This window comes from Procambarus clarkii, chromosome 23, assembly GCF_040958095.1.
Source record: "Procambarus clarkii isolate CNS0578487 chromosome 23, FALCON_Pclarkii_2.0, whole genome shotgun sequence".
Lineage (NCBI taxonomy): Eukaryota > Metazoa > Arthropoda > Malacostraca > Decapoda > Cambaridae > Procambarus > Procambarus clarkii.
The window spans coordinates 9,767,425-9,794,353 of NC_091172.1; the positions used below are offsets into that span (position 1 = coordinate 9,767,425).

At 44.4% G+C, this 26,929-nt stretch overlaps 1 protein-coding gene across 6 annotated transcripts in view; it reads right to left on the minus strand.

Annotated features, from left to right (window-relative positions):
- The window catches only part of LOC123764057 (uncharacterized), a 123,852-nt gene that overhangs the window by 19,485 nt on the left and 77,438 nt on the right, over window positions 1–26,929 (minus strand). For all 6 annotated transcript variants that reach the window (XM_069329869.1, XM_045751549.2, XM_069329870.1 and 3 more), the window contains 5 exons: window positions 23,543–23,925; window positions 19,286–19,360; window positions 14,782–14,918; window positions 10,608–10,916; window positions 5,243–5,461 (listed from right to left, as the gene is read on the minus strand). In XM_069329869.1, coding sequence (XP_069185970.1) covers window positions 5,243–5,461; window positions 10,608–10,916; window positions 14,782–14,918; window positions 19,286–19,360; window positions 23,543–23,925 — 1,123 coding nt within the window. The remainder of the gene's footprint in view (window positions 1–5,242; window positions 5,462–10,607; window positions 10,917–14,781; window positions 14,919–19,285; window positions 19,361–23,542; window positions 23,926–26,929) is intronic.

Here is a 26,929-nt window from a genome sequence, read left to right on the forward strand (position 1 = left end):
CATGAATCTGTTCCTTGCACAGCTTGTGGTATTGTCTTGGAACCCTACTCTTCTGCTGCTTTCTCTTTATTATGTATTCCGTCTGTGGTCTAAAAATTTATTCAAACACTGGCAGGAAATGCCAAATTGTTATTTCACAACAATCTCAAAACACTAGTACATGATTACCTCATGACAGCAAAATTTATTTTCATTAGCCTAGGTTAACTCCATCACTTTCATAATAGATGTATTATAACCTTATTTACATAATTTGTAAAAACACTGGGTTTTAATAACTACTGTAAAACCAATATATGACGATAACTGCACTTCCTTGAGGATGAACCTATGATGATGACTGCTCATTAAGGCGTTAATACAGCACACATCAGGGTGGAGATTCATGTGGCCTGGAAGGCTTACATCCAATTACCACACATTTGTATTCTTGCCCCAACAGCTTTCCTTTCAACTTCTGGTATTTTCCCAGTTTAAAGGCAAGGTTACTTCAACCCTTGAGTGTGTACTGTCTGTAGCATATGGGAAGCTACTTGGACTGACACTACATATCAGCAGGTGTTTATGGGAAGTGCTTAATGTTGAACTTGTGTAATGACAAGTTTCTGTAAGGAAGGTTTCCATTTTCAGCTAGTGAGGGAAATTTGCAGGCTCTCCTCTTTTTAGAGCAGATATTACCCTTCTAGTTTAGTTAACCTGTGAGTTGCACCACCAGGATCTAAAGAGCACTGCTCAATCCCTGCTGCCCTCATTGCGACTTACCCCCACCTATGATGGGTAAGGAGCAGTCATGATTTACGCAAGTGCGAGATGTGATGATAGGTGGCATTGGAGGTAGGGAGCTTCTGTTTCTCCTCCGTTCTTGAAGCGCTAGTCTGTGAAGCCCAAACCTCAACTAGAGACATACTTGAATCTGTTTTGAGTAGAGAAGTGGTCATTCCTCTCCAAAGTGTCTGAGACTTCCATGGCAAGCCACCAGCTCCAAGTATTAGCCTAAGAATAGATTTAGTCCCTTGTTAGGACACTGGCTGGCTCTCCACTTCCCTGATTGAAGAGAGGTGCTGTGGTCTGAATTATTGAGAAAATAGTTGGCTTAGTTTTCCTCTGATTCATCCAGGGTTATGGTTCCCAGGATGCATCATATAAGTTTGTTGATAAGACAGGACAAAACACTGATTCCCAGGAGCTCAAACTTCAGAAGAACCACTCTGATGAGATTTGATACTTGAGAACCAGGTTCAGCCTGAAATGGAGAGCCCAAAAGTGGTTTGCAATGTGCCTTACCTGTAGATTACCTGTAATCATCTTTGAGAATTCTTCATCTTGAATGGCCTGGGGGCCAGATTTTTTTGGTGATAACCTGCCTCATCAGGCTACTGCTTATATCAGCCAGCAAGCCAACATATCCACTACAACCTGGATGTTCTGCCACTTCCTGCAGAAATTTATCCCTTTGCTTTATGAAAATCTCCACTTTTGTTCCAGCAATATTTCTTATTCTTAGTGGAAGGAGGTTGAAAGGTGTGGGGCCCTGATGTTCATATCATGTTCCCTGAACCCCAGCAAATCCAGTGAAATCTGTGTGGATAAGAATATGCCAGTAAGCATGCTTGAGGTCCTAGGATATGAGCCAAAATTGGTTTGAAACAACTTGGCAAACCAAAAACATGAATGTCATTTGGTATCTTTAGCAGGGGAAGCAAAAATTTACCCATGAACACTGATAATCATTCAGGGCATGGGGAGCATCTGTCTTTGTTACTGAAAAGAAGGTGGAGGTGACTGAAGAGGAAGAGTCATGACAATCACACCCCCTGGCCAATATCTCCCAAGATGTGGGCATGGAACCGTGGATTAGAGAGCTGGGCAGAACACGGGAACACAATGATCCAGGCACTGGCAGTCAATACCTGCCACAAGATGTCTTTATGTCTCTCCACCAAACTGTCACTGTGGTTTACTGTGAAAATGTTGCCAACAACAGATGTCCCAGCTTTGATGAGGTCCACCAACACACCTGGATGAGGTAAGGAAAACTTTCCATACCACGCAGTAAACTGGGCAAGTCACATCCACTACAGTACCATGTCTGGGAAACTGAGAACCCCACAACCAGTCTCATCTCAGAGGGAAGAGTGAGGAACAGATTGTAAATTAAATGCCTGGTAGTGGTTGGAAAGTCAAAACAAAATTCAAGTCTACTACAGGGAATGGAAGAGGAGACATGGTTGAGAACAACCAAGAAAGATCTGCAAGTGTCCCCAACACAAAATGCCCACACGAGAGGAGTGCTGCAAAAAGATCCTATACTACATCCTGTAGAAGTACCACAAAAAACTCGACAAGGCCCCAGTGGGTGAGGAAGCTGAGGTTATAGCTACAAAGTAACAGCCCATAGAAGGAAAAGCTTAAACTCAAATTGAGCAATATGTGGATGGAGAAGTCTGATAACACTAATAAGATGGGGCCAGATGTTTAAATTACTGCAACCAAAGTCAGAGACAAGGGAAGCCAGGACTAAAAGAAGCAGCCAAGCCCACACATCCCAGGACTAGGAAGTACACAAAATTTTGTTCAGAAAGTCAAGAGATTCTCTCAATACACATTAAACATCGGGAAGACTTCCTCACAGTACAAGACTGAGAGAAGTAAAGGAAAACCACAACCTCATTGAGAGCAAGCAATGCTTTCCAGCCAGAAGGTGGCAGGTACATGATATAACCATAAAACAGCAGAGAACATAAACTCAAAAAGAATGCAGGATCAAAATAAAACAAATGGTTCTTGCCACACATGAGAAATAAATCTTGCCTACCCTGACGCAAAGAATAAGCAATTGAAAAAGTTGCGAAGAAAATTCAAGGAATAAATAAAGGTAAATCATATCTCATAAAAGGTAGCAAGTACTCTACAATCTGGATAAACAAAGCCCAGGACAGGTCAAAGGGAAACTATACCTCCCCTTTGGCAGTCTATGCAGACCTAACTCCATACACCTTCACTGAGAACGTAGAGCTAGGTTCAAAACACGACAATGGAATTGCCACCGAGCACAGGCACAGTGGAAAGAAAGAGTCTACCTAAAGTGTTTCTGTAGACCCAGAGATTGAGCAAGAGTTGCTTGCAAAAAAAAAGGCCAGAAGATCTCAGATTGCCTCTCTGGACAAAAACCCTTACCCCTTCAGCTGAGCATCCCAACAGGCTAATTATGATCAGACTGCATATCTAAACTGGTGATGTACAGTATTAGGGTAGTGTGTAAGATTTTAAAACTCCTGGGAGTATATGGGGCTCACATGTCAATGCAAGCAACCAGACCATGAGTATCTGCCAGAAAGCCCTGGGGGCAGCAGAGGAGTTCCATTGCAAACACCCTAAGTTATCTTAATCAGGCAAAAGGCATAACTCCCTTCACCAAAAGAAGTGAACAAAAATGCTAGCAAAGGAAAAAGAAAGAAAACCCCAACCGAGACCCCTCAACAGCAAACAAGCCATCTGGGAGAATCCAGCATGCCCTAGCTATCAGAAGAACCGGCTACACTAGCCGCAGTGTGCCCTACCAGCCGAAAACACTGCCAACGGCAATATAGAAAGCTGAAAGTTCCCAACACACCCCAAGGACAAAGACCATAACAACTGATGAAGTCCTCTAATGGAGAATGGTTCCAAAGTGCCCCCAGGGAATAAAACTCTGGCCACACAGGGGCAGTACTTATGGAGCACCTAGGAAAGGTGACCCTGGGCACATGCAGCTCTAGTACTCCAAAACTCCTGGTCAGCACACACACCCATGCAGGAACCACCTCACAAGGCAAAACACCAACAAAAACAGGAAGCTGTGGCCTGAACAAGTTGATGACCGCTAGGCACGACATCAGTCAAGGACTGACTGTAGGCGACCCAGCTCACCTAGGCCGGCTCTTTCCTCCCCACAACCAAAAGGTGGAGCTAACGGGCAGGGGGTTAGTTGGATGTTTTGCTCGTTCGTTTTCTTTGTGGGAGAGTTCTTTTGATAATTTGAAGGCGTAGGTCGCATTTTTCAACCAGGCAGTAGTCAGTTTTGATTTGCTTACCCTTCTTTGTATCTTCCCTGCTCGATGGCTAGATGGCAAACTTTAAATGTACAGTGTTTATGGGCCATTGCTCCCTGTGCCTCTCAGAGAGAGAGAGAGAGAGAGAGAGAGAGAGAAGGGGGGGGGGGGGGCAGGTTCTGACTTGTTGTCCCTGGTAGGCATACAAGAACTCTGCAACTAATGACTCCAAGAAGTATGGCACTAAATCAGTATAGATAGCTTCAAGTAGCTGACAGGGCTTCCCACATAAAACAACATTTTAAGAAAAACTCAATACTTATGAAATCTCTGTAAAGGTGCATTGTTAACAAAGGAGGGTGCCTGATACAAAGTGAGGGGAGCCACATTCCCTAACCCGGTAATGTAGCTGGTGCTGCCACCTGGTGATGGTTGGGATAGTGGATAGTTCATAGGTATCATCAGAGCAATGCTTACCTAACTTTGAGGTTCCAAGAATCATTTGGTCTTAAGCGAGAATTTTTTCTTGGTAGTGTATTAAGGATTATGCTCCACTGGGCTTCTCACCCCTAGATCACTAAAGAAAACAATTTCAAGGTTACTTGTCTTAGTTGGTTTTCCATGTCACTCAGGGCCTAGCATGCTATCAGTGATCTGGGTACACACAATGCTATGGCTCAATGCCAAGTTATCAAGACACGTCTTCTCAAGATACTATAAGTAAAGGCTATCAAAACCTAAGATACTGAAAGCAGACTGTGACCAAAGCATAGAAACAAAAAATGAAAAACAATAAAGCATAACCTAAAGTAAACATAACTTAGTTACACTCAGAGTTGGATGTAATGATGAGTAAATAATCATGTAAGAAATGTGCCCAGAACAAAGGCCAGCATCCCATGACAAGTTCCAGAAATCCATAGTTGTAATAGCAAACTTAAAGAATAATAGCTGCCACTTTGTGATGGTGTAGTAGAGCCCTAGTTGAGTGCCACTGGACTGGTTTGCCTTGCATTAAAAAAAATTACCCAGACCTCTGATGAAATGTACACAATGAAGAGCTTTAGACACAAATTGTACATCACAGGATTAGTACGAGAGGAGAGAGACGTTATGTGCAGCAGACCAATTTCTTATTTTACAAGTACAATTTAAAGCAACATGCAAGAAATTAAACAGCAGCAATATTATTATTAATTCCAAAGACATACTTGTGTAGATGAAGGAGTTCGTGATGTGTGTTGACCAGGACGCACTACTGTAATGGTCACATCTGGTGCTCTCCGTCTCAGCTCTGCCAATGGCCCATCTTCCTCCGCATCATCATCATCTTCACAATCATCATCTTTCTCATCAAAATCTTCCTCCTCCTCTTCTTCTTCTTCTTCTTCTTCCTCCTCCTCCTCCTCCTCTTCTCTTCTAATTGCCATCTAGACGAAGAAAATGATAACTTAATTTCAATACCAGTCCTTTAATTCCATACTCGTAAATTTGTCCACACTCAACATCACTATCTATCTACAGTCACAAGGCCTCATGTCCTCCTGAGAACTTTACACCACTAGGTGGTCATAACTAAAGTTTCTACAGCTCCATCACCAGACAAACCTTTCACTCTTTCAGGCTCTCTAACCTTTCCTATATCACTATCAAGAAACAGTGTTGAATGTAATAAAATGCCAATTTTTAGGGGAGCCCAGGTTGCTCCCTGAACTACTTGGTGACATCAGTTATGGAGTTCTTATTGGCCTACCGGGGACCATGAGCCAGAACCTAGCCCCCTCAGAGATGTGCAGGGAACAGTGGCACTATGAAAAATGTCAATTTGTATTTTTATTCATGTCTGCCACCACTAAGGAAAGGCACCCAGAAAGTCAGCGGAAAAAAAAAAAAAAAAAAAAAGACCACTGTATGGTTAAACCCAGACTGCAGCCTCAAAACAGCATAAAGAACTCCCCCCAACAAAGTAAACAATACAAAAGTTACACTAGTTCGCCCCACATCCCCCTTCTCATTTGGGGGGGGGGAGGTAGACTGGGTCAGGTGTGTTCTCCATGGCTTGTCTTCTCCAATAGTTTTATGATGATGGAAACCTGACACCCTTCCTTCCCTGATGCTCTGGGTGAAGGAAAGGGTGTAAGGAAGTCAATGGGGCTCACCTAGATATTGGCATTTCATTACTGCACATTCAATGCTGAATGTACAGTACAGGAACTGTTCTTTTCAGTGGGGAACCCCTTATGGCTTTCTGATATCTACCAATGGAGATATCTTATGGGTTTCTAAATATCTACCGATATCTACCAATGGAGAAGGAAAAACAAAGCACACACCAGGGAGGAGGAAACACCGCAGGTATAGGCACGAGGAAGAGACTAACACATGACCCAAGTTCACACAAGGCCAATGAGGATCTGGAACAATCACAAGATAGAGACGACGCGTCCGTGAACACATCGAGCGAGGGGCTCGGGTAGGTGCCAAGACACTGAACCCCGAAAAACAGGAAGAGGAAGCCGGCAACGCAGCAGCCGACGTAAGGCACCCGGAGGCCAAATCTTGCGATCGTGAGAGCGACAGAAGGGACGTCCCCAAAGGAACCAGAACAGCTGATAAAGCCAAACCCGGCCTGGCAGATAGACCAACACGGCACAGTTCAGACTCCCGCACAAATCCTTGAGCAACTGTCTTGAGACCCGGGAGCCCTCCAGAAACAGCTGAAGGCGGGAACACAGACGCAGCAGAGACTCCAGGAGAGACAAGGAAGCTGTCTGAGAGTAACACAGTTAGGGGGGGGGGGGGCTGGTGGCTGAGTGGACAGCACTCTAGACTTGTGGACTTAGGGACCAGGGTTAGATCCCGGTGCCAGCAGAAAAATAAATGGGCAGTTTCCTCACCCTAATGCCCCTGTTACCTAGCAGTAAATAGGTACCTGGGAGTTAGACAGCTGCTACGAGCTGCTTCCTGGAAGTGTGTGTGCAAAAAAATTAGTTAGTAGTTAATAACAGTTGATTGACTGACAGTTGAGAGGCAGGCCGAAAGAGCAGAGCTCAAACTCCGCAAGCATAACTAGATGAATACACAAGAACCAGCCAGGTCCGAACCTGAGAGGGGAATCAGATAGGACTTCCTCCAGTTCACCAAGAACCCAAAACCCGCGAGCTGGGAAAGAACCAAATCCCTGGCCTGACAGCTGAGTGGACAGCACTTCGGATTCGTCGTCCTGAGGTTCCGGGTTCTATCTCCAATGGAGGCGGAAACAAATGGGCAGTTTCTTTCACCCTGATGCCCCTGTTACCTAGCAGTAAATAGGTACCTGTGAGTTAGACAGCTGCTATAGGCTGCTTCCTGGGGATGTGAAACAAAAAGGCCTGATCGAGGACCGGGCTGCGGGGATGCTGAGCCCTGAAATCATCTCAAGATAACCTCAAAATAACCTGGCGAGCAGACACGTGGATTGACTGGAAGCCTACACCAGCCAGCCGTCGAGGTAGGCCAGAATCTGAAACCCTAAAAGATGCAAACGGCCCAATATGACCCAGGTTAGGCATGTGAAAATATGAGATGCCAGATTCAAGCCGAATGGAAGGCAACGAAGGCGGTAAACCTGATGCCCCATAACAAAACCGAACCAGTCCCTGAACCCCAGATGAATCGGGACGTACCAATATATGTACCGGAGGTCCAGGGACCATCTAAGTGCCCGGCTCCAAAAGAAGACAGACCTGGGACAGAGTAGTTATCTGAACGGAGGGACAAAAGATCCAGGGGTTCAGATGGGACAAGTCCAGAATGAACCGAAGGTCCGCGCAGTTCCATCTCAGAACTGGGAACAGGCGGGAAACCCACCCGAGGAATGAGGATGCTGCGACGACCCCCAAGTAAATCCACTCCAAGATGACCTGACAGAGTGCAGGGAGACGAGGCCTGCCTCGAACCCCCCAAAGGAGGAGGGGCCACCCAACGCCACCGCAGGCCGCAAAAACGACCCGAAACGCCCAAAAATCGTGAGACCAGGCATGAGCAAACAGTGCGAGATTTCCCTTCATCACCCCGTCAATGGGACGACCCGTGAATCTGACTACCCCCCCGAGCCCTGAAAACCAAAGAAGAGGGCTCCAGGGTTGAGCTCTCATCCACATCCACCACCCGGGAAGGAAAAGCGAAGCCCATGGGAAAATCTTCGAAGGAAGGAAGGAAGGAAGGAAGGAAGGAAGGAAGGAAGGGGGGGGGGGGTCGGCTGAGAAGACCCATAAGCCTCGACAGTATTGAAAGACTCAACTGTTTCCACGTCCATATCAGAAGGGGAAATCCCAAGATCCACCCAAGCCATATCCCGAGCTAAACCCTGCCCTATATCCGAAACCCTCAGATGTTTTGGAGCCGGAAGCAGGATGGGAGAAGGGCAAGTCATGCCCACCAAAGACGAAAGAGGAGTTGTGAACAGAACCACGATCAAACTAACCAAGATCCGAATCCCTAATTACAAAGCGAGGCAAATCCGGGGCATCCAATCAGGAACACAACCTAGACTGCTGCAACATGTGTAAAGTGGTCACCACCTGTAATCTCTGAACTTTAACAGAGGCACGGGTAAGACGAATCACATAGGGGGTACAAGTCCCACATGACTCAGGGTCGAAGATATCATCGACCCAGCAGGCAGCACAGCGGAGGCAGAACATATGAACATCATCTGGTGGAACTGGTAACGAACAACCCTCAAATTCCCACAAAGTGAGAGCAGGCTCAGAAGAGGTATCAATAGTACAACTGAGCCCACATGGGGTTTCTAGGGCCTGCAGGGTGAATGAGCCCTGCAGGAAGCCCAGACACTAGGATTGCTGTGCCAGTAATGCATGAATAGTACAGGCAATCCTGGCTACCTGTAACCAATGAAAGAGCCAAAGGGCGACAAGGGGTTCAACTGCACATGCCCAAGACAAAGCCTAATAACGCAAAAAGGAAGAACCCCTAAACACACCTGGGCAAGGTGACAAGAAATGCAAATAAAAAGCACAAAATCCCCAGGAGCAAACCGCAGAGCGAGCAACCGGGAAGAAGACACACCTTTCTGTTAGCTTAAGACATAACTGGTCAAGTAAACAACAATGTGCGCTCCTACCAAAAACACTGAGTTCAAAGACCACTGGCTTACCTGCAGGGCGAGGTCCACCCAAAGCGAGGAAGCCCCTTAAAGGGAGTGTATCCCGAACCCAGGCAAAAAAACATGCACGGGTAGCAATAAAGAAGTGCACAGCGAAGAAAACCTTGAGCACATGCAGCTCAGAGTACAACTCCTGGCTTGCACTACACAACCATGCAACCCGTTCTCGCAAATTCGTAAAGTCAATATTGACTTATTAACTACGTGCATAGGTGATATACTAAACATAATAGATACCCCTAAAAAGATTCATAGAAAACACCGACCTTACCTAACCTTGTTAGTATCTTAAGATAAGCATCTTATTGCTTCGTAATTACAATTATTACTTAACCTATACCTATTATAGGTTAGGTAATAATTGTAATTACGAAGCAATAAGATGCTTATCTTAAGATACTAACAAGGTTAGGTAAGGTCGGTGTTTTCTATGAATCGTTTTAAGGGTATCTATTATGTTAAGTATGTCACCTATGCACATATTTAATAAGTCAATATTGACTTATTAAATTTGCGAGAACGGGTTGAACCATTAATTGGAATAGCCTCAAAGGCAAAATACCATTCGAAAAAACAGGAGACTGGAGCCAGATGACAAGACAGCAACCAAGCACCATCACAATAGAACTGAGGGGTGGTGCGGACCAGCGGGCCCAATCTGCTTCATTCCCTGACAATTTTATCATAACGCCACTGCTCTTTGTGCCTCATTAAAGGGGCCAAGTTCTGGGTGGTGGTCCCTGTAGGCCTAAAAGAACTCCATGACTGATGGAACCTAGTAGTTTGGCACTAAATAAGCATTGTAGCTTCAGGGAGCCACCAGGACTCACCCAGAGATATTTTGTAATTCATGGAATTGTCAGATCTCATCTTCCCTTTTATTTCTGTTTCTCATCATAGGAAGCAAATGCAATCACAACTATACCCCCATTATACTTTAAAATTTACACTTCACACACAAGCCCCTTGAATGCCACCCGAAGACATTGTTCACCACCCCATACCATTTTTCATTAATGAACATTCTACTTCCTTACTATCTCTCTATTCATTTTGACATATGCTTTATGCAACTCCATAAATGCCATAGGTACCATAAAACTTCTTACATGCTTTCTCCACTAACTGCATCAATGTCATGTTTTTCCATCGTGGAACCCACCTTATTCAACACTAATATGTTATATTATGTACTCTTCATCTGGCGCAGCACCGACACGAAATACCAGAATTGTGTGAGCACAGAACATTCTAAAATAAAAAAACTCCAAAAAGACCCTCTAAAAAACCATCCTCATAATTCTAATGGATGTTGAGAAAGCCTCTGATAGCATGCATGCCTTGTTAAGAACACCAAAATACCCCAGAAAGTCTTCAGAAATTTTTCCTGTAATATTTATATACACTACCTTTTTCTGCCTCTGCCGAGCTTTTTTTGCAGCTTTCTTGGCATGTTTGGCTTCATCCATGTGATTGCCTTCTATGAAGTCTAAAATCTTATCAATATTTTGGCCTCCTAGTGGAGTACTGACACTCTTGGTTACAGGCACACCAGAGGTTACAGGAGAAGGAACAGCAGCTGGAGTTGGAGTATGTGTATTTGTTGAAGTTGTACTTGCAGAACATGACACTGCAGAACAACTACGAGCCTTTTTCTTTCTTGACAGGATTTGCAGCAGTCTGTCACGCCTATCACTGTATTTCTGTCTTCCACCACCCTGGTAATGAGAACAATGGAATGTGTTACTGCTCAAACATGCATAACCATCCTCCTGTCCCCACTCCTCTCATAGTAAGAGGCTTCTAAACACACAAAAATGGCATAAATACCAACTTCCAAATAACACATGCTTAACTAGAGTTAAATACAATAAGCTTTTAATTTTAAAGAAATCTTATATATGTAATTATAAAACCAAACTAAATACCCAACAAAATATTATTGAGATTATGACTAAAGAAGAGGGCATTACATTCATCTGCATCAATCTTCCCCAGTAACTTAGCATCATCTGCAAACCATTCTCATATAATTTTACATTCCTGCTGGTAGATCGTTTATGCAGACGTTGAACATTACTGGCGGAAAAACTAAACCCTGTGGTACTCCGCAAGTAAAACTCCTCCAGTTAGATACTGTACATTGTATCTAATTATTGCCCTCATTTGACTGTCTGTTAGATTTTTTTTTATCCATGTTAAGAGGTCCCCCTGTCACCCCCTCCAGCATGTTCCAGTTTCCAGAACAGCCTTTTATATGGGACTCTGTTAAAAGCCTTTTTTAGGTTCAGCTAGACACAGTCAATCCAACCACCTCTTTTCTGTAGTATCTCTGTGGCTTTATCATAAAAACTAAGTAGATTTGTTACACATGATCTTCCTGTTCGAAAACCATACTGTGTCCGTTATTATGTAATTACTCTCTAGGTGTTCAACTCATTTGTCTTTGACTATTGTTTCTAGTGCTTTGACTACCCCGCTTGATAGTGATATTGGTCTATAATTTAGAGGTTCCTCTCGAATACTATTTTAATAGTGTAATTACCAGAGTGTAGTTACAGGATGAGAACTAATGCTCGTGGTGTCCTGCCTTCCCAGTACTTTTTGTCATATACGGCTTTGAAACTACTGACAGTTATGAATCCATCCCCTGATGGGGCTACATTCTCCAAGACTGGTCACACATAAGTAATATAAAGCGCTCTGAATGCCTTTTAACTTAAGTTTCTGAATGACGTTCTAACTTTTGCTAGAGTAGGGCCTGACGGCTGAATGGACAGCGCTTGGGATTCGTAATCCTAAAGTTCCGGGTTCAATCCCTGGAGGAGGCGGAAACAAATGGGCAGTTACTTTCACACTGATGCCCCTGTTTGCCTAGCAGTAAATAAGTACCTGGTAGTTAGACAGCTGCTACAGGCTGCTTCCTGGGAATGTGTAACAAAAATGAGGCCTGGTCGAGGACCGGGCCGCGGGGACGCTAAGCCCCGAAATCATCTCAAGATAACTTTACACAGGCTTGTGTTGAATTCCAGTAGCTAATTCTCTATCCATCTCTACAGCTTGTTCATGTCCTCTTGGACTTGAACCTACAATCCTCATCTGTTAAAACTCGTCTCATTAATTTTGCATTGTCCGCGAACATTGCCATATACGACTCGACTCCTGTAGACAAATCGTTCATGTATATTTAAAATAGTACTGGTCCCAGCACCGATCCTTGAGGTACTCCACCTGCCTGTGATTGTTTTTGTTTTCTACTGTTTCTGACTCCAATGTGTACTCTTGTGGTTTGCGTCATCAGGTGTGCCACATTTACTGCGGCTGGTGTTCAGTTGTGGCTAAGCCTCTGTCTATGGTGACAACTTTACAGAAGGCCTTCCCACTATTGATACTCGTCTCTCTCCATTGGCTTCGTTATGTTGATGACATTTTTGCTTTATGGCCTCGTGACCATAGTCTTTTCTGGCCTTTCCTCTCCTCTCTCTAACACTTTCGCCCGGCAAATGGATATTGCGTCCATAAATAACTTGATGGATGTCCAGCGGTGACGCATTTTGCGTCCAAAATTAAAATATTTGTTAAAAATTCAATTTTTTTTCCAGATCATTATGGGACTAGTTTTAAAATGTACGCTTTAGATTCCAAACAACTTGATACCAGAATGAACGACGTAGCATGTAAATTGAGGTGAGAAAACTGAACAGAGTATATACCTTTTAGTGTTGGTGAGCGGATGGGTGCTCACTCACGGGTAACGGTCGGCTGATTTTCGGGTTTGCTCCGGGTGGCACGTCGGGCTTTTTGACCTTATATACATATATCCCTTTAGAGAATTCTATTGTGAACAATTTGATACCAAAATGAAAAATGTAACACAAAAATTGACATGAGAAAACTGAAAAGAGTATGCACATTTTAGTGTGGTGCGCGCTCACAGGAAACGCTCGGCCCACCTTGGGGTGGGATGGGGCAGGCACGCCGGGGACACGAAAGTGTAACAATCTGGCTCCTTCTATCCACTTCATAGCTGAATTGGAATCTAATTCCCTCCTTCCTTTTCTTGATATTCATGTTAACAGCTTTGTGTCTGGGTTCACTTTCTCTCTCTATCTCAAACCCATGCATAGTGGTATGTACATTTATATCTTTTCCTACCATCTTCTTCTTGTTAAGAAAAATGTTCTTGTCTATCTCTTCATCCGTGCTCTGCGCATCAGTGACCCTCAGTTTATCAATTCTGAAATTTCCTTTATTTAAAAATCTTTGTCTCACGTTGGTTACCCCTTACACTTTATCAACTGTGCCTATTCTCAAGCTAAACAAAATGTCTTTCATCCCAAACCTGTTTCCAACACTAGTACCACTGTGCTCTGCCTTCCCTTCATATATGAACTAAAAAAATCTCACTAATACTCTTCCTCCTCTCGACATAAAGCTCGCCTTTCGAGAAAGTAATACTCTTCTTAGTAATCTGGTTCACACTGTTCCTCCTGCTTGTGATGCTGCTGGTGTCTACTCCATTTCCTGTTCGTCTTGTCCTATCCAATACTTTAGGGAAACTGACCATACACTGAATGAGACTTAAGGAACACAAAAGAAGTGTTAAGTCTGCATGCAATTTTCTGTCATGATAGGGATTCTAATCATCCTATGGATTGGTCTTCTAAAATAATCTTTCCCACCTCTACTCTTCACAGACACTGCTTTTCTTCTATTAGATGAGCCACTTTCAGTTCTTCAGGAAGAAGAGTGCTTCTGTGGGAGTCCTCCTTTTCTTTTTCTTCCTTGGGCTTCAGGTTCTGGTTTGATGCAGAGCTCAATTCCTTGGCTCTCTTCCTATGTGTTGGAAGAGGGTACAGAACTTTAGGTGACTGTGAGGTGAGATTATTCCTTACAAACCACCATGGGAGGTTGGTTATTAAGCTGGAGGGTCTTTGTCACATGGTATAGGAGTTTTGTTTCTGTTCTTGTTCAGCAATTTTATGCCTCCTCAGATGCAATTCAGAATACCTTATTCCGTTCAATGATGTCTGTTTGAACTAGGTGTTCCAGTTTTGCTTACCTGTATAATTCAAATGTGACCTGACAATCTTCCTACTGTGAGATTAGGTGGCAGTTTTTCGGTTAGGTTGTTTTAATGTACAGTAAGCACGGTTACAGTACAGTAAACATGGGTACTTTACTTACACGGATACTTAAAACACTTTACACGGGTAAAGTACAGTAAACCATACAGTAAGTGCGGTTAGGTTGCTATGGGGAGCTATATTATTACACTAAATGTTAGATATATATTTATTTATTTATTTTTATTTTTTTATTTATATATATATATATACAAGAAGGTACATTGGGTTTGTGAGAATACATTGAATAGTACAGTGTTTACAATCTTGTAAAGGCACTAGTACGCGCAGCGTTTCGGGCAGGTCCTTAATCTAACAGATAATTTTAAGTAGGTAATTTCTATCAGAATTGATAAATGATAACAAATACATTGCAAGAGAAAAATGAGATGAGAGAGCTTAGTAAGTATATTAAAGCACATTGTTATATATTTTTTTTTGTGTCTGCTAAATTTACCTGATTATGGTGAAGCATATGACAGTAACAGCAGTCACAGTGTGGGTCCTGGTGGGTGGATGACACAGTGGTTGAGGAGTCACTCTCGTCTCCACTGCTCCACTCATCTCCCCCACTCGTCTCACTCTCTCCCACACCTGCATGAATCACAAGAAATCAGTAAAATAAAGATGATCCCATAATTAAAGGACTAACAGACTAACATACAATTTTCTTATAGAGAATTGCTTCAAGTTGGTGAATTAAAACTTGCATTTTAATGTGATATGTACCGATTTATACAGTGGAACCTCGATTCGACATATCTCTGGTTGGAAATCCAGGCCAGATTTACTCACCTGATTTAACAAACACGAGTTCCCTAAACTGGGGGATGTGCAAATTTGCTCAGGATTTTGAGACAGAATTAAAAAATTGATGGAAAAAGTTACCCATTATATCATAGGTTACAATTAACCCTTGTGTTGCTAAGGGCTATTTGGCCTTTGACACCCACAGGCCCATAACAACAACAAAAATATATATATATATTTTTTCTTCTTAACCTGCTAATTTGTGTTCCCTGATCACGGAAAAAATAATAAAAAATCATAAGTGACAAATTTTGGCTGCAATAGGTCGGGAAAGTCTGGCAAAAAAGAGGCGCTGACTCAGCAAGCGTCAAGGAAAATCTGTTCGCCGAAACTGTCAGGTGGGTTGTTGCCACAAAGATATAATTACCTAATTATTTCAATGTGTCTGATTGATTTTGTCTTCATTTTTTGCTGTGATATTATTCAATAGTGTGTAGCGTGATATATTTATATAATAAAATGTGCGAACAATCGCTGTACTCAAAATTTTGGTGCATATTATTGATTCAATTATTATTATGCTCATAAAACAGTAAACAAATACTTTGTCGGTTATTACACTATATACACAGGTTGTATACAAGTACCTGCATGTTTTGTTCACCATAACGAACCACTAAGTTGATAATGTGAGTAAAAAAGCAACGAGGAGTGGCCACATCTGCCAGCCAACCTCTTTGCCACCATTCCCTCTCTCAAAAACTCATCACTCACCAAATTCCTCCTCCCACCATACTGTTTTTGTTTTCATTCTCTTATGTACAGACGTTATATATAAGTATCTACATTTGTGTTCACTATAAGGAACCATTAAGTTGGAATGCTGAGTCAAACAGCAGCAAGGAGTGACCACCACACACCAGCTAGCCCCGCCACTGGCTGCCACTCCCTCCCTCACCTCACCTGACTCGCCAAAATTCTCTTCCCACCATACTATTTTTTGCTTTTATTCACTATATACAGACGTTATACATAAGTATCTGCATGTTTTGTTCAGCATAGCGAACCTCTAAGCTGGTATAGCGAGTCCAGACAGTAAAAGGTGGTCACACAGAGTCAGCAGACAATGCTACCTCCCTCCCCACCAAGATTACTCCTCCCACTACAGCGCTAATTATCAGAACAATCCTGCTATTATCAGAATCCAGGACATTTTAATCACAGTCAGGGGTCTTCTGTTATACTATCATCGCTAAATAATAGCATGTACATATATATTTTGATATTTTTAGGAGATGCTATGGTCACAAGCTGAACAGCAGTGCTGTGAGCGCATGCTGCATGTGCCAGCCTTGGTGGCTCATTCAGTACTGAGGCCCTAACACCCGGGAATGTTGCTCACCATTTAAAAAAAATGGAGTCTGTTTATAAGAGCCCTGATGAAGGTGATGTGAACCCCGTGTATCCCCGGGCTGTTTAAATCTTGCGTAGTACTCCAACACGTCATATGACGTGATGCGCAATTTGGGGTAAGTTACCCAACACGTCATATGACGTGCTGCGCAGTTTAAGGGTTAATGGTTCCTTCAGTCAAATCAGCCCAAAGGTCATGGGGAAATACAAGGGTATGAACGGTAACTCCCTTAATAGGGCTTCAATCACCTTTTTATTGATTTTCATAGATGGACATAAGATTAGATGATAGGATTGGGGGGTCTTGGGAAAGCAACTAAGCATATTTCAAACAAAATTGTATGGGTCTTTTTTAATTTTCCATTGCAGAAGTTGTCGTTCAGTAAAACATGGGACACTTTTTCCTTTCAAAATGAGATTTTAAGGCTAGGGCATGGGAAATATATTAGACATGGATAAATCTCTTTACAGACAGGTTCTCTTGGTAAAAGTCCTTCATATGACAGGTTGTAACTAAAATTTTGCTTAGTCAAATCAACCCTGTGTGGGAAATATTAAGATAATGAAAGGTATCTCTGATAATATGGCTTCAATCACATTTTAATTTATTACAGTACACAAACAATATTGTAAGAAACAGTTGAGATTTCCTGGTTTTCATTCACAAATATGGACCTGTTTTCCTCTGAACATGAGGTTTCGAGGTTAACTCTCTCTATAGACAGGTTCTCTTGGAAGTTATCCTTCATATGGCAGCTAGAAATTAAAATTTCACTCTGTGAAATCAGTCCATAGAGCATGGGAAATATTAGGGCATGAATGGTAACTGTTAATATGGCCCTAATCACGTTTTTAGTGATTGTTATAGATGCACACGCTATATCCTCGATCTGGTTGGGTGCTCATGCTTACTCACATGTGTCGACCACTTCTCCAGATGGCCTGAGGCAGTTCCTATGGTAGAGATGACAGCTGAGAGGGTAGTTCGGGCTTTCCTTCATGGGTGGGGACCGACTATAGTCCCTGGGATTAATTGGATAAAGTCCCTGGGATAAAATTACTGGGACCGACTAAAGAGCCTAAATCTGTACTCCCTTGAGCGCAGGCGGGAGAGATACATAATAATTTACACGTGGAAAATAATTGAGGGGCTGGTCCCAAACCTGCACACAGAAATAACATCACATGAGACCAGAAGACATGGCAGGATGTGCAGAATACCCCCGTTGAAGAGCAGAGGTGCAACAGGTACTCTGAGAGAGAACTCTATCAACATCAGAGGCCCGAGACTGTTCAACACGCTTCCACTACACATAAGGGGCATAACTGGCCGACCCCTCACAGTGTTCAAGAGAGAACTGGATAAGCACCTCCAAAGGATACCTGATCAACCAGGCTGTGACTCATACGTCAGGCTGCGAGCAACCGCGTCTAACAGCCTGGTTGATCAGTCCAGCAACCAGGAGGCCTGGTCGACGACCGGGCCGCGGGGACGCTGAGCCCCGGAAGCACCTCAAGGTAACCTCAAGGTAAGGTGGGTCTCCCACTTTGGAACCCGTGTGTCACTGACCAGGGTCAACAATTTGAGTCACACTTGTGGAGGGAACTGGTGCGGTTCCGTGGTACCACACACAACCAAACTACGGCCTATTATCCTTAGGCTAACAGGATGGTTGAAGGGCCACAATCAGACCTGATTTCATGGATTGATAACCTTCCTTTGGTACTACTTGGCACCTGTTTGGCAACTAAAGAGGACAGTGGGTTCTCAGTAGCTAATCTTGTACTGTATATGGTTCTGATCTTTGGTTTCCTGATGATCTGATCACTCCAACACCATACAATGAGTTGATGCATACATCGACCTTCACGGAGCACCTTTGGAGGGTGATGTTGCAGATTCGTCCTATGCCACCCCCGTCACCCATCTACACCTTGTCACTGTAGTAGTGGGAAACGAGACTAGAGTACAACGTTTTGCTTTTTTTAGAGTTGCACTCTAGTCATTTTCGTTACCCCGGCGAGAGTTTGCTCCCGTCCAGGTTCCACTTTCGGAGTTGCACTCTAGTCTCCGTCATTTATCGCTAACCCCATTACCTACATAACCCAGGATGTTCTCTCTACTAGCCATGTGTTTCTGAGGGTTGACGACGTGCATCAGCCACTACAGCAGCCATATGAGGGACCTTTCCGGGTGCTGTCTAGGACTCCGAAAACCATTACTAATGATCTCCAGGGTGCTGAAGTGGTTGTCTTAATCGATCAGGTGAAGCAGCACATTTCAACGCCATGTTGGCAGTGGCAGCCCCAGCTGTTGCTGCTGTGGAGGTCTGGTACCCCACACCAACAAACTGAACCCCCACCATCAGCAGACTCTCTTCCTGAAGATCTACCTACTGGTTTCTTTCATCTTCCAGGACCATCTCCAGATCCAAGACCTCCAGTGCCTACTGATGATGGTATGGATGACAGCAATGGCACCATCAACATGGAGGGTAGTACTACTCGCACAGGATGCACAGTGCATCGCCCTGCCTGATTCCTGGACTCTGTTACCTTGTTGCCTGGAGAGGATTGGTGGGTGGTGGGTGGGTTGGGTACTGTAGTGACTTCAGTACCCCCTACACGGAGTAGGGGTGTACAGCAACAATACTGTACGGTACTTGTACTGTACTTGAGAACTGCAACCCAGTCACAGCATACCATATAATTAATTGAGAAACAACAAAACATAGTAAGGTCTTGAATACATGATAATGCTTAATAAGACATGCCAAACAAAAAAATACAGCACTCACTTTCTCTACTGGTTGATCCATCAGTGCGTTCCACCTGATGCTTTAGCGAATCATCCAACCCATTCAAACATTTACCTGTAAACAGATTAAGAAATAAATCATCCATTCTTATCATATACAATGGGGAAGCAGTTCTCTACTAGCATGGATATGACCTTTACTTCCAAGCAGGAATGTGACCCTTTCTCCAGAGCGGGTATGTGACAAACTAGCTGGATTTACTCAGGTGGCAACCAACAGGAAACATGTGGTATGTGAACCTTTCCCCTGAGCAGGGATGTGAACCTTCCCACTGAGCAGGGATGTGAACCTTCCCCCTGAACAGGGATGTGAACCTTCCCACTGAGCAGGGATGTGAACCTTCCCCCTGAACAGGGATGTGAACCTTCCCCCTGAGCAGGGATGTGAACCTTCCCCCTGAACAGGGATGTGAACCTTCCCCCTAAACAGGGATGTGAACCTTCCCCCTGAGCAGGGATGTGAATCTTCCCCCTGAACAGGGATGTGAACCTTTCCCCTGAAGACATGTGAACCTTTCCCCTGAGCAGACATGTGAACCTTTCCCCTGAGCCAGGATGTGACCCTTTCCCCTGAGCAGGCATGTGAACCTTGCCCCTAAGCAGGAATGTGGACCTTCCTCCTGAACCAATCCTCAAACCAAGGCAAAGGCATCAAGCCATAAGGAAAAGAGCTCCATGGAACTGAACTCTGAAAAACCTGAAGAGGAAGCTGGCAAAGCAAAATCCAATGAAGAGCAGAAAGTGCCCGAACCCAATGGTCCCAGCAGTAGTTAAACAGGCAGACCTTGAGAAACAAGAACAATGCCCAGAGCCAAACTCTGACCAAGGATAAAACCATCTGGGGAGTACTGCTTGGGGACTAGGAACAACCAACACCCCCACATGAAGAGGTGACCCAGTTGGGCCAGTGAGAAAACCCAGAGTTGAACCCCTTCCAAAATGCCTCAGAATGATGCCAACCAAAAGAAGCCCAAAAGAAGAAGTGCAACTGCTTGAGAATCAGGGTCTACTAGAACTCTGCCTTGACCTGCAACAGGTGAGGGCCTATTCCAGAAAGGCTTCCTTCGAGCAAAAGGAACAGATCCTCTCTGCAGAAGAACCAGATTGAGGGGCTGGAAGGTAACAACCATGGCTGTGAGCAATGAGGAAATAGCCTCCTCAATAAAAAGAAGAGGTAAAAATAGGGAGCTGGACAAAAGGGATGAGAACCAAGCCAAATCTAAAGCCTGTGCCAGCAGTTCATTGACACACGAAATGGGCAAGGAAAAAGACCGCCGCCATCTTCTAAACGAGGGCGACATCCAATCTGGGCAGAGCCACAAAAGCTGGAAATGCAGGTAACAAGGAACCAACACCTGGAACTGAAGACACATATAGGCCACCTGGAGCTGGTCTGAGAAGAGCTGAATGTGCAAAATGACCACCAAATGAGCATGGGCCCTGTGATCCTTCGTGATCAGGGCCCCAGAAAGCAAAGGCAGCCGGACATGTCTTTGAGAAGAATCAGAGCAAAGCAGCAGCTCTTAAGAAGGGCAAAAGAAGCACCCCAAGAACACTTGAAAGACGGAGCTCATTGAATGCCACTCAAGCGTGTGGGTTTGACAATAGTCATGTCAAGTCCAAAGAAAAACAGGGTTGTCACCATGCCAAGATGAATCATAGCTGCAAACCACAGCCAAAAGACCGAGGCTGACCCAAATGAGGTCGGGTCCATCAAAAAAGCATGGTCCTGATCCTGCATAAATAGAAAGAGGTCCACTTGAGCTGAAGAAGCCATTTGGCGAGGTTATGGAAACCTCTGCAAATTTGATGCATCTGAGGACTCTAGCAGTACACGGAAATGAACCCAGGGTAGTACTGGGTTCATTTCAAAGGGAACAGCAGCCAAGGAATCCAGCTAAAACAAAACAAGAGGATTAGTATACAAGTATAATCCTTTGCCAAGAGTAAACCATCCTCCACAGACTAAACCAAAGATCAGGCATCAGGCACCTGGCACCCAAAGATTGGGCACCTGACAGCTGGGTGGACAGTGCTTCGGATTCGTAGTCCTGAGGTTCCGGGTTCAATCCCCAGTGGAGGCGGAGACAAGTGGGCAAAATGTTTCTTTCACCCTGATGCCCCTGTGCCCTAGCAGTAAATACGTACCTGGGAGTTAGACAGCTGCTACGGGCTGCTTCCTGGGAGGTGTGTAACAAAAAAGGATGCATGGTCGAAGACCGGGCTGCGGGGACGCTATAGCCCCGAAATCATCTCAGGCAGGGTTGAAGGACACCCAATAACCCTCCTCGGGTTCCCCCAAGCCTCGAAGGTCATACATGAAGGCCTCGGTGCAGAATTATATTCCAAGCCTGCTGCCTGACCAGGCAGAAAGACATCATCAGAGCTAGGCATGCCACCATGAGAATTAGATGGCTCCAAATCCCCAGCAGAAAGATATAGCTCAACTGTCTCTGCTGTCAACGTGAATAGGGCAAATCCTGTAAGCACCAAGTTGAATACAAGTGAAATGAGCTCATAGGGCAGCTGCTGCCTGATATGCCTCTTAACTTAAGGGAGGCTCACCCACCCAACAGATAGAATGACAGTGAGAAAGAATGACCATCAGCATGTAGCAATATCAATAGACATTCCTTGCACTAAGAAGTAGCACCCTACACAGTAATGTGGCATCTCTGGGATAAACTCCAGAACCAACTAAAGAAGTCTCAGGATAGGGAAACATTATACGAGAACATAGGGAAAGGCTACCTCAATACATACAGCTCAAGGCGAGTAATTACCCAAATCCACACATGAAAAAATTCTGCATGGAAAAACACTCACATGAAGCAAACACTAGACTTGAAAACAATACACAAGCAAATGGCACTCACAAGACCAAAGGATGGTAACACTTAGTTGGAAAAAACTGGGATCTACTAAAGCTGGCAATTCAAGGAATGGTCCACACATTGGGACACTATCAATAGGACTCAGCTGTTGATAGTGCAGAGCACCCAGTGGTGCTGCCAACTGACGGTGGCTAAATGGAATAAGGGGGTTCGACTTGAATAGTTGGATAGAACTGCTAAATGGATAGTATGTGTAGTTATTTGCCACTTTATCTTTTCTGTCAATGTTGCAGTTGTTTGTTTTGTGATGCGTAATTTCTTGATATTTCCTTGGTGAGGGTTATCTTCTTGAGGTTATCTTGAGATGATTTTGGGGCTTTTTAGTGTCCCCGCAGCCCGGTCCTCCACCCCCAGGAAGCAGCCCGTGACAGCTGACTAACACCCAGGTACCTATTTTACTGCTAGGTAACAGGGGCATAGGGTGAAAGAAACTCTGCCCATTGTTTCTCGCCAGTGCCTGGGATCGAACCCAGGACCACAGGATCACAAGTCCAGCGTGCTGTCCGCTCGGCAGACCGATTCCCGATCGGGTGATCATAAAAATCTCCTGGGTCCCTGAGCCTCTCTGAGGGGAATGTGGAGGAGGGGGGCCAGGTTCTGGCTCTGGTGTCATTAAGGACACCTATGGTTAATGTGGCTCATGTGTGGAGGAGCAGTCTAACTAAGCTAGCTGCAGGGAACCATTGTTTGGGCCCTTCAGAAATTTTTGTCTAAATAAACGTTTTCAATGAGGTATCCAATAGCAAGTTGGTGCATTACTTATATGAATAGTATTCAATATGTCAAGGTCCAACTTGGAGGTTCCATTCAGCAGTACATACTATACTACCCTTGTTTTATAAAAACCCTTGTTATAACAACATATTCTGTTATGATAAATAGATTTTTTTGATGTGAGAAAATGGGAAAAGAATGTTAGTTGCTGATTTTGTACTATATAGAACCTTTAACCCACAAATGGCAGCCTGCATTATCAACAGATGAACTTTGAGTTCAGTTTGTAAATTACAATAATTACCAAGATTTTACATGATTATTTTTACTAAAAAGATAGACTACTATATGCATCAGTCATTAATTAAAAGAAATTTGGAATATGTAGTATTATTGTGGGCACAAATAATTATGCAAAATAATAGTCAACAGCTCTCTTAAAAACACATAAGCTCTGTTAGAATTATATTTTTAAATAGAAATGGTCCTTGGTGCTGAAAAAGATGGTAACCAATGCACTATATCAGTCAACACTTTGTGCCTGTTTCATCAAAATCTACCGGATATTCCAAAAACGGTTTCAGTAATATAACTTAAGCTTATCAAAACGTTGAATATTAAAGCATTACCTTTTTGAGTAGAAGCAGTTGTGTGCGTATGGTGAGCTCGAGTGTGCGTAATGACACTTGTTGTATTGGTGATTGAACAGCACTTGGTACCTCCCACTGATGACACTTGAGGAACAGACAGACAACTGCCATCTGTACAAGGTGTGCCATTTCTACTACTCACAGGAACTTTGGATGCATGACAAGATGTTGATGATACAGGATGACTGGCAGTGCTTGATGAAGGCTGGCTGCTGGGAAGAATGGTAGTATGTGCTCGGGCAGTGGCGTGAGAATCAGGCACATATGGCAAAGAAGGATCCACCATGGTGCGAGTGTATGATGGTCGTGAGGAACTGATACGTAGGGTTTCCACGCCACTTACGAGGCTTGATGGATCAGTCCTGTGTTAAGTATAGAAGTAAACATATAAATAAATATAAACCTACAAAACTGTAAACTTTATTTCAGTTAGCATATTACTTTATATAAATTACTAACTTAAAAACAATACTACTTCTCTAATAGCATTTTCTCTATTAGAAAACACCAAAAAAATTTAATCAAATAAGACATATTTGGATAACCAAGCAGAAACACATTAATAAATGGGGGATAGCTTAACACTTTGGGAGTTTGGCTGTGCTGCACCTTCTTGACTGAACATTCTGAGCTCTGTTGGCCGCTCACTAACCGTTCAGTGATGAGAAAAAACCAGTGTTCAATTAAATAAAATGACAATTAATGGGTGAGCCCCGGTGGCTTCCTGAAGCTATCATACAGAGATCAGTGCCATCAGTCGCAGAGTTCTTAGCCTCCTGGGGACTACGAGCCAGAACTTGGCCCCCTCAGAGAGTGTGGTGGCAATATGAACACCTTACATTTAGTCATGTCTGCCACCACCAGGGAAGGCTCCCAGAAAGTTAGTGAAACAAAACAGACTACTGCATGGTTACAACAAAACAGCAGCCTCAAAAACAAAAATAAAAACTACCAAAATTTTGTGAAACTAGCACGAGCTAGTTTGCCCCACCTCTACCCCTACTTTGGGGGGGAGGATGGAGGCAGACCAAGTCAGTCGGCTCGCCCTACCCACAGTTCTTATGACGAAGGAACACACCGACTTCCTGGGGGTGTCAGGGATGCTCAAGGGCTCACCCAGAAATTAGTGTTTCATTACATTCAATGCCGTTTTTTTAAGGGGAGCCCCTTAAGGCTCCCTGAAGCTAACTACCCACAGAGAAGAAAAAAAGGCACTTACCAGGGAGGAGGCAGCGCAGCAGGTATCAAAACAAAAAGATACCTTTGTTCATGACGTATGTCCTAAGACATCGTTAGACCGCTGAAGGCCAGGAACCTTCACGAGATACCAGGTTGCCAAGATCCTGTTTGACCACCAAAACCCCAAAACCCGAATATTGGACCAAGACATATTCGCAAACACAGCTGGCAGAGCCCCATAGCTTCAGATATCATGGGAATGAAAGTAGATCACAGGCTGGTTAGGTAATAAGACACTGCGGACGATGTAATAATTGTGAGCCTTGGAACAGGGAGCCAGAGAAAGTGGATCAACCCATAGAGTCCACTGAAGAAGAACTGGTAGCCCAAAGGCAGTGTTATGATGCTGCCACTGGACAAATTGCATGAAACACCCCCTGGTGGAGCCAACCAAAAATCCATAACCAAAGGACCTCTCTGGAAATAAGCAGACTAAGTCTTTGCCAGTAAAGAAGAAGCTGGCAGCACCCTAACGAAAAGCCTACCAGGGCCAAAAGAACAAAACCAAATCCAGACCAAAGGGGCCACCATAAATTGAGTAGAAGAAAGAAGAACCCGGTGAAGGGACCGCAGGCTCAGGGGCCTGCAAAACTTCTGCAGGGTAAAAGAGGCAACCACCCAGAAAGCAAGCTGGAGCGGCTCCGCCAATGCTGCACGAGAAGAGGCAACTGTATTTGGCAAAAGAAACTGAGCAAGAAACAGCCAAGAAAGTAAGTACCAAACCTCAGAAGCTGAAGAACAATGATGAAGGGACATAATAAGCGGAAGGAATGCCAAAAGACTGCTAACTGTCACCGGGAAAAAGACTGCAGGTGGGACACCTTTAACAAGCCACCTGACCACCACAAGGGTGACCCACATGCTTCAAAACCCCAGACACGAAGAGTGGAGAAAGTTAAACCAATGAAGCCAGTTAAACTAACGAACCACTAAGCGAAGTGGTTAGTGGTTAAACCACTAAGCGATCCCTTCGAAAAAAGGTGGAGCCACAGAAAAATGCTCACGTCAGACACCGGAGCAAGCAGCACCAGAACCAAGGCCGGGCCGGCCACCAAGGTGCTAGAATGATCACCATCCTCCTGATATACTCCAACAACACCAGAACCCAGAGCAACAACCAGACATGGGGAAGGAGGCAATACCCCTCCCATCTCAACCAGTCCAGCCAAAAAGTATCTAGCGAGAGGCCTTACAGTCAGAGACCAGTGCCGCATTGACATGAAGAGGCTGACGTCTGGGCGCCCGAACATCCGACAAGCCAGAGTAAGAAAGTGTTCCCGACGGTCCATACCATGGAACCAGGAAGGAACCTAGACAGACCAACAGTCAGCATGTCAAGACACTCTGAGCGGGAAGGCACAGAAGCCAACCCAAGAACCAAGCAGATGAGCTACTCGAGTGACCTGCCCCAAAGAGACAAGGACAGAAGAGACCCTCCTCCCACCCCCCTCTGGAGAACCACAGGGAAACACCCCAAATGGAGTCAGGTCACAGAGGCTAGAGGAATCCAAAGTCACCACAGCGCCTGCCACATGGCCACAAACATCTAAACTGCACAGTACGCCCAATGAAGGGAAGGAGGCCAACAACCCCGGCATGACAAGTAAGTGCTGGAAAGAAAGGCCTGAGGCACCCAGGAAAAACATCTAGCAAGAGTGGAAAAAAGCAGCAGGGAACAGAACTTCAAAAAACCCCAAGACCAAGCTAGCGATGCAGAGCCTCCAGAGTCCATTCCCAGCGATTGCGAGAGGAGAAAAGGCTGCCTCGAAGAAACCAGAACAGACCTCCAGGCCAAATCCCAAAGGAAAATGAGATGGGCAAAAGTTCTTCTTCAACTATCTGATCAAAATCAACGATTTTGGCCATATTTTGAGAATGGCAAAAGTCCCATCTCAAAAGTCCCCCACACAACTACTCGAGCAACTGCAGAGTTACCCGGCTCCCTCTCAACACCAAAATACAGAGTTGCTGCAGCCGGAGCAGGGCCACCAGAAGCAAGGAAAGCGATGCTGACCGCAAATACCAAACCCGGCCCAACCAGGTTCGAACCTGGGATGTAACAAACTGGGACTTCTACCAGGTCACCAGGAACCCGAACCTAGCGAGCAGGGAAAGAACAAGAACCCT